General features: G+C 46.3%; 1 protein-coding gene across 1 annotated transcript; it reads left to right on the forward strand.

Annotated features, from left to right (window-relative positions):
- Positions 1-4,043: 4,043 nt before the first annotated feature.
- GJD2 (gap junction protein delta 2) lies at positions 4,044-6,955 on the forward strand. The gene is made up of 3 exons (XM_032856907.1): positions 4,044-4,125; positions 4,776-4,942; positions 6,014-6,955. Exons 2-3 carry the CDS (start codon positions 4,872-4,874, stop codon positions 6,906-6,908), a joined length of 966 nt encoding a protein of 321 aa, XP_032712798.1. The 5' UTR covers positions 4,044-4,125; positions 4,776-4,871; the 3' UTR covers positions 6,909-6,955.
- Positions 6,956-8,611: the final 1,656 nt, after the last annotated feature.

Below are 8,611 nucleotides of genomic sequence, written 5' to 3' on the forward strand. Positions count from 1 at the left end.
TTAAAAAAAATTAAAAAAATCTTTAAAAAATAAATAAAATCTTTTAAAAAACTTATTTATTTAAATAAACAAAATATTTAAAAAAATAAATAAAATCTTTTTAAAAAAGTGGTTTGGACAACTTTACTCCTACAGGAAATATTACTCTGTAAATTTTGTCTGGACAGCAAAAACAGAAGTGCTTCCCTAAACATCTGGGCTGGGGCTTACATATGGGTAAGGGAGCACAGAAGAAAAAAAGAGAGAGAGAGAGAGAGAAATCACTTTGCAGCAAAGATGAGTAGATTTCATTGGCCGCTTAGGTTCTTTAAAGTCTCACAAGACAGGTTGGGTTTGCCCCCTCAGAAGACAATTTGACGGTTTCATTAGGAAACAGATGTATGTAGACCACTGGGGGAGATAAAGCTCAGTTAATCCCAGCTGTCTGTGAATGAAATGTGGGGGACTTTAACACAGAAACCAATCCCAAACTGAATGCAGTCCCTTCCAAGACAAACAAATCCCAGAGGCTACAGACACTGGCGCTGCCCGGAATCTACGCATTCAGGGCTGTGGTCAGTCTCCTGGGCTGCCTTGCCTCTCTGATAGGGCAGCAAGTTTTGCAAGCTCCGCATCATTCTCTGGGTTAGTGAAGTGGGTGTCGGGACCACAATGAGTGAAAGCAGCTCCAAGTGAGAACAGGGGGCTGGTGGTTAGCAAAACAGCTTTCTAATAGGGGGCTCAGTCTGCCCCAGGTGTGTAGGGACTTTCCCTTGGCAAAAGGGAACCTTTTCTCCTCTCAGTTTGAATGTAAGTTACGGTTACAGGGGAGTCAGGATCCACCTTTGCTCAGGGAATGTGCAGCTTTCCTGGGTTGAGGGGAATAGAGAGCCAGAGAAGACACCCTGCTCCTTCACATAAGTCTCCACAATGCTAAAGACACTGGAAAGTACCATGACCTTTGTAAGATATGCCTTCAACTCCCCAAGAATTTACAGCCCAGTAAAGGAGAGGTCAGTGGGTTCACTTTCATTCTTACACCTTCAACAAAAGTGCTGGGGAGTGGGGGGGTTCCTTTACCAAATGTTTGAACATGCAAAGCTAACAGGTTCATCTGGGAATCTGTGGTTAAGAAGAAAATGAAATTCTAAGCACATATAAGGATAAGAGCAAATCCAGATACATCCATGTAGTAAATTGAATCATTGTCAGTAATTCTCCATTCTCTCCCCGTATTAGAATATTCATACCCTTTGCTATGTGCCTTTATAGTTTTCTCCACTAGCTGCAGAGAATATTTTCCTGTTCTATTAATGGAAATTATGGTTTAGTGAGATATTGGCCTTTGCAAGGCCAACAATCCAGATATTACTTTCTTTTAGACACTGGTTGGTATGTCCCCATGATCCAAAGCACTTTAATTCCCTTTTCCTTCTTCTAAGGTCATATCTTCCATCCTTTTAAGTTATTTGGTGTTCTTCTTTAGAACTTTTAAATAGCACTTTTCTTCGTAGCTTTTCCTTATTTGTATAACTTTAGGCAATCCGCCTAATCTGGGCGTCAATTTTAACATCTGTGAAACAAGGTGATGGGATTTCGTGATTTTTAGGACCATTTCTGCCCTAAATACTCACAGAAACAAAAGTTCTCAACTTTTTATTTTTATCAAAGTCATTGGCAAGAATTAAATGAAAATGCAGGTACTTAAATCTCAGCTTCCATAGACTTTAACAGATCTGGGGTGGGACTCCAGTGCCTGTTTTTTTAATGCATACCCCCCAAAATGGTCTTCTGTACAACCAGGTTTATTCTATGAACTCCGTTGTTTTTCATCTAAAACCATGACTTTCGTAGAGGAAGAGGGGTTTTAAATAAGAGTTAAAGGAACAAACTTCCCAGTTGACTTAGTGGGGATCTTCGATCAGAGGGGAGTTGAGACAGTGAGAATCAGCTGGATGAGATAGCCCTCTGAGGAAATTCAGAAATGTCCAGCTCTATACAGAACCTCCCCATATTTGTAGCACTCTTGGGGCAAATTATTAATTGAATGTGTCATTGATCAGGTTCAAAAAAGGAAACACACCATAGTAAGTAAAACAACCTATGAGTGATTAAAAAAAAAAATAAAACAGCTCAGGGCACCTGAGTGGCTTGGTTGGTTGGATGTCTGGCTCTTGATTTCAGCTCAGGTCATAATATCAAGGTCCTGCGATCAGCTTATGATGGGTGCCCTGATCAGCTGGGGGTCTGCTTGAGAGTTCTCTCTCTCTCTCCCTTTCCCTCCACTCCCTTCCACTCACATTCTCTCTCTCTCTCTCTCAAAGGAATAGATGAGTATTTAAAAACAAAACAAAACAAAAGAGTTCATTGTTTTCAAGATGTGGCAGTGAGAAGGTTTTTATATAAAAACAGGCCACTAGATCTAACAGATGAGTATTTTAAAATACAGGTTCTACGTAGAGATGTTTCTGTGTGTTTATATGTGTGTTCACATGTTGAATCTATATGACATATTAAGCTCTATTTTAAAATAACCAATGAATGCCATAATTTCATTGTAACAACACTTAAAATGTATTTCATGCATTGTATGGCCTTAGGAGCATCATCTACAAGGGTTTGGTAAAGCCACAAGTATAGAAATAATGATTTTGAGTTGTACAGCTTATTTTAGGACATTTGAAGATGTTAGAAAGATTTCCTACAAGATCGTCTCACTTATTGATCCCTGTCTAAGATCCTTTACTCCAAAAGTGTCTGCCAAAGAAAAGAACACAGGGAGCCAGAATCTAAGGAAGCAGGAGGGAAGTCTGAGCAGGGGGATCGCCATTCCATCTGGAAGTGGATTGGATAATAGGATATACATCCATCCTCATCTTTGTGTGTCTTCCCTGCCCAGCAGGAAAGAAGGGGCACCTGCCTTAGCCCCTATGTTCCATTTATACCCTATACCCTTCCCATTTTTAGACTGTTTTACTTCTCTGCAGTGAAAAACTACTTCCCAGGGGTAAAGGTGTCTGGTCTAGGAGAAATCTCACTGATCCCTCTTGCACTGAATATTGAGTTGTGCCTTGAAAGTCATTTTACACAAAAGTGCAGTGTGAGTGGACTCAAGTCCATGTCTGATACCCTTCCTCCCAGCCCCGGGGCCACTTGCTACCCAAACACCTTGGTTGCTCTAGAACGGAAAGCTTAGCATGGTGTGATTTATGTAATACACTTATGTGCTATGATCCCTGTGGATAATGAAGCTTCCTAGAATGAGTTAGCAACCCTTTTACAAAGTTGTATTTTTAAAAGGGTGACAACCACTTACCCGGTGTGCTTTGGGTACATTTATATGAATCACTCCCAACTACTGTGTCTCATAATACTGACCCTTGAGCTAATTAACAGCCTGGTGTGATTGTTTCTATTTTGTAGCAACCAATTAAACAGTTGCTCTGGATAGAACTGACAACAAAATGTGAATTTAAAGACAGAAACCAGGATCTGCTGGTTGAGAGGAGAAAGCCAAGACCAGATAAGCCAAGCAAAGATGGGGTGAGGTTGTCAGCGGTATTGTTTCTGGCAGTGGAGTACTGGGCCTCCTTAAATTCAGATTCAGACCAAGGTTAACCTGAGAAGCACCTCCATTAGCCAATAAATAAACACACAAATAAACAAATAAATGGTTTTTTTTTTTAAATGTAACAGAGCATCTGTGTTTGTGCTGAGGGAAGCCAGACCTTAAATCGTGGCCACCCAGTTGCCCACGCGAGGCACTTCCTAGGTAGAGACTTGTGTCCAGACCCTTCCCCAGAAGCAGTTTCACACCTGCATTTAAGCTTTGGCCTAAATGGACTCTCCTCGAGCCTCCCTCACCCGAGCATCGAGCATCCGACCCACGGAAGCACGGAACTGCAGGCTCTTTGACACTCAGTAGTCTCCAAAGGAGATTTAAAGGTGTCTGGCGGTCGCTCCCACTCACCTTCCCCCAACAAGCATCTCCATTTAGAGAGGGAGTTCTGGTTGTCTCCCCGAAGACAAAGAGCAAAAAGGTGAGGGACGCACGTAGGGAGGCCACACGACCTACTCGCGCCCCTCCCCGCTCACCCACGCGTCTGCTCCCGGCTCCCCCCACCCCTGCAGGGGACTGGCGGTCAGGTGAGGTTACCTGTGCGCCTCGAGAAGCCCCGAGGGGCGCCGCGATCCTTCCTCCCGAAGTCGCCCCACTCCCGGCCGGATCCCCAGGACTCTTGCCCCCCTCTCCCCGCGCGCGCGCGTCCCCTGCCCCTCGGGCTCCAGCGCGCAGCGACAGCCGCGCGCCGCGCTCGGCTCCCCTCCGCCGACCTGGCGTGACGCAGGCAGAGTCTACTTAAGGGAGGATTAGAGGCGGCGGCCGCGGATTCCCGAGCCTGTCAGCCAGCTCCGCGCGCTCCGCCCGGGCCTCGCAGGCGGCAGCCCAGGAGCGCCCGGTGCCTGCTGAAGTGCCAGGTGCGGGGGCTGGTGCCCAGACCCTTCGCTGGCCCCCAACCCCGGGGCTGAGACCTCTCTTGGGCGGGCGAGAGCTCGGGGACCTGCACGCTGCCACCCCCGCCCCGCCCCTCTCCCCGGCATCCGCGGGCTCCAGACCTGATCCCGGGACGGCGCGGGAGGTTGGTGCCCGCTCTTCCGACCGCGCCAGCTGCCCCATCGATCCGGGAGCGCTACGATTTCTTTCCTCATTTCCCTCTTTTAAGTGCAATAAAAGGGAGAGGGGATTCCTGGATTTTTTTTTTTTTTTAAATTGTTTGCTTCTTTAATCGGGGGTCAAGCGCTCCCAGTCGGGAGGTGCGGCCCAGGGAGGGGCCAGGAGCGGGAACGTGCCCGGTGCTGCCCAGTCTTTGTCTGCTGCCTCCGGATGCACAGCGATGGGGGAATGGACCATCTTGGAGAGGCTGCTGGAAGCCGCGGTGCAGCAGCACTCCACTATGATCGGGAGGTAAGGGCGCTGAGCCGGTCGTCAGCGGGCCCCGTCGGGCTACCCCGGGAGTCCCTTGGCACGTCCAGACCGAGCCCCGACAGCCCCCAGCCCATCCACTGCCCCCTTCCCATCCTCTTCCATCCGTGCGCCTGTGTCCCTGAGTAATTGTCCACCCCTTGTCCAGTGATCCCCCCTCCCCCAACTGCTCCTGATCAGCTCTCCATCACTTCCACCCCTGAAGCACCACCGGGGGGTTGATTCTTCTCCCATTAGGAAAGGAGTTGTCGGCTCAGTCGTGGTACCCCCACTCTCCAGAATCAGAGCCAATCTCCATCCGGTTCCCTAAATAGAATCTACAAGGAAGGCAAGATTGTGTTTGGACAGAGAAGGGCAAATAGGGAGATGGATTTTCTCTTCAGAGCAGATGTATGTTTCCCCCCAAAATATTTCTTAAGCTAAACTGATTTGGCTGTTAAACTTAAGGTCTCAGAAAACCACACTCCCAATTGATACTTTTATGTCTGCACATGTATAATATATATACTCATATGTATATACACTATATATATCTATGTGTGTATATATATAAAATATGTATATATGTGGATAGTTATTCATAGCTATCTGTTCATATAAAGCATTAAGTTCAATATTTATACCGAGGGTAAACTAAATATCCACTTGGGATAGTTATATGCACACTCTGTGTATAGACTTTGAAACATGTACTCTCTGTTCAGATATTCCATGTGCACTTGCCATATCCAGAATGAAGGTGTGCCTTTTGCCTCTGTATGTTCCATGTATGCAGGTGAAGTCTATCTGTTGCCATACACCACATCTAGCGTATGGAGGTATGAACATACTTGAGACCCTTGTATTATGAAGTTTCCAATCTACCGGCAACCAGCATTAAGGGAAGAGCCAAAAAAGAATTTCCTAGATTCCCAGCTCAGTACCACACAGGGATGGACAGCTCCCCAGTCAAAGGACTGGCAAACACCAGAGCAGGGAAAGGAGGAGTAGGGGTTTCTTAAGTCAGTGACTAGACCCTTGAGAACCTCTCTCCCTCCCTCTTCCCCTGCTCAGGATCTTGTTGACTGTGGTGGTGATCTTCCGGATCCTCATTGTGGCCATTGTGGGGGAGACGGTGTACGATGATGAGCAGACCATGTTTGTGTGCAACACCCTGCAGCCCGGCTGTAACCAGGCCTGCTATGACCGCGCCTTCCCTATCTCCCACATTCGTTACTGGGTCTTCCAGATCATAATGGTTTGTACCCCCAGTCTCTGCTTCATCACCTACTCTGTGCACCAGTCCGCTAAGCAGCGAGAACGCCGCTACTCTACTGTCTTCCTGGCCCTGGACAGGGAACCCCCTGAGTCCATGGGGGGTCCTGGAGGAACTGGGAGTGGAGCCAGTGGTGGTGGCAAACGAGAAGATAAGAAGTTGCAAAATGCCATTGTCAATGGGGTGCTGCAGAACACAGAGAACACCAGCAAGGAGACGGAGCCAGATTGTTTAGAGGTTAAGGAGCTGACCCCGCACCCATCAGGGCTGCGCACCGCAGCACGATCCAAGCTCCGAAGGCAGGAAGGCATCTCCCGCTTCTACATTATCCAAGTGGTGTTCAGAAATGCCCTGGAGATTGGGTTTCTGGTGGGCCAATACTTTCTCTATGGCTTCAGTGTCCCAGGGTTGTATGAGTGTGACCGCTACCCCTGCATTAAGGAAGTGGAATGTTATGTGTCCCGACCTACCGAGAAGACTGTCTTTCTAGTGTTCATGTTTGCTGTGAGTGGCATCTGTGTTGTGCTCAACCTGGCTGAACTCAACCACCTGGGATGGCGCAAGATCAAGCTGGCTGTGCGAGGGGCCCAGGCCAAGAGGAAGTCAGTCTATGAGATCCGCAACAAGGACCTGCCCCGGGTCAGTGTTCCCAATTTTGGCAGGACTCAGTCCAGCGACTCTGCCTATGTGTAAAGGGGCAGTTTTGGGGAAGGCCTGGGGAAGGAAAAGGAGCCCCGAGGCAAATGCCCTCATTTACCACTGAGATGTAGGACAAGACTGGTTAAGAGAAGACCTTGCATCAATGGGAGAGAAGAGCAAGTAGAACATTACCACGCATCACACCGTCGGTTCCTACTGAAACCATGGGGTTAGAGTGATGAGATGGATGAGTGGGACTTCCTTGGGCCCTCTTTGTTTATGGCCCAGTCTGATCCTGACAACAGTGTACTTGAACAGCTACCAAGTAGGACTTAGCTTTGCTGAGCTCTATATCCTGGTGAATGGCATGAGACAAATATTTCATTGGTACAAAATGTGTGACCTGTCTCAACACATCCCTTCATCCTGGGCTGCAGGACAAACATCCTTGAGGCATCATCCGTGTACCTCCCTTATTAGCATGCCCCTCTCCCTCAACCCAGGATAGCATGCCAGCTTTTTTTCTGAATCTGGCCTTACAGTATACCTAATATGGTTTATCTGCAAGCTAGAGGGAATTACAGGGGGTTGCTTTTTGGAGAATGGCCATAGCAGAGGTTTCCATTAAAGCCCCATCCGACTAGCCCTTAGTCATTATGAAAACCTTCGGAATGTCTCAGTATTTCCAATTTTCTAACTCAAACTGCACTGGTGCTGTTTATTAGGGGCAGGGTTTGGGTGGGAGGGAGGGGATTGGAATATGCAGCTATAACACTTCTGTGAGATGGTTGTTGCACTGTTAGGCATGTGGTTATGAGCTTTGGGATATTTCTGCCTTCCAGCTTGTGGACTTTGGCTAGCATTAAAAATATTTTGTCATTGTTGTTAATATCAAGGGTGTCTACCTGAGCCACAGAATTTCTAACTGGTATATTTCACTCATTTTCTTACATAGTTCCGTTGTGCAACACAGCTGCACATCATTTTGCCATGGTTTGAATTTACCTGTGTGCTCACACCAGAGACCTTAATCAGCCCATGTGAATCTCAATTTATCATTTTATCAGTTATTTCTGAAACACACACACAAGACCTAGTTAAGAAACCTGGAACGAAACACGATTGGCTAACACGTGTTTACGGATGTTTATTTGAGACATATACCAAAGGTTCAAAAACCTGTTTCTTTGGACTGTGAATATGTTTCCTTCTCTTTGCTCTTATTTATTTAAGTGCCATACACTACCTTTCACATCCGCTGTGTATTTAGTTCAAGCACTGGCCAAGAAGAATATTCGGATAATTGCTTTTATGAAGCCCTCTATTTCCTTTGCATTATCATTTATGATTTTTGATTTAGGTATGGACATGATGTAACACACAACTGAGGATTTGTTTAAAATAAAGTTCTTGCCTTTTTTTGTAAACTGGGAAGAGTCTGCATTTTTCTATTTTGATTGGGGTGTCTATTTATTTAAACACATGTTCACAAATGTTGCATATTCAAAAGGCAGAACATTGGGGCCCCGAAGGGAGGAATGGATGACTGATAAAGTCCAACCAACCACTAACAGATGAGGAGAGGCTGGTATATTTTGGAATGTTTAGAAGAGTGTGATGAGACATTCAGATAGTAGTATTTACTCAATCCTTTCCATTGTAGCCAAGATTTCTCTGCTTGTCTAGGGATATTTCTTGTAATAACATTCCAATACTATATCATAGTAACTCATCCCGAGAGTAGAATATTTTCTCCT

This window comes from Lontra canadensis, unplaced genomic scaffold (assembly GCF_010015895.1).
Source record: "Lontra canadensis isolate GAN:19392208 unplaced genomic scaffold, GSC_riverotter_1.0 scaffold12, whole genome shotgun sequence".
NCBI classification, from domain to species: Eukaryota; Metazoa; Chordata; class Mammalia; order Carnivora; family Mustelidae; genus Lontra; species Lontra canadensis.

Excerpts from the sequence above, each read along its gene's own strand:
- GJD2 (XM_032856907.1), top strand. The coding sequence starts at position 4,872 with ATGGGGGAATGGACCATCTTGGAGAGGCTGCTGGAAGCCGCGGTGCAG. Across the intron at positions 4,943-6,013 it reads CACTCCACTATGATCGGGAG|GATCTTGTTGACTGTGGTGG; the intron begins GTAAGGGCGCTG and ends TCCCCTGCTCAG.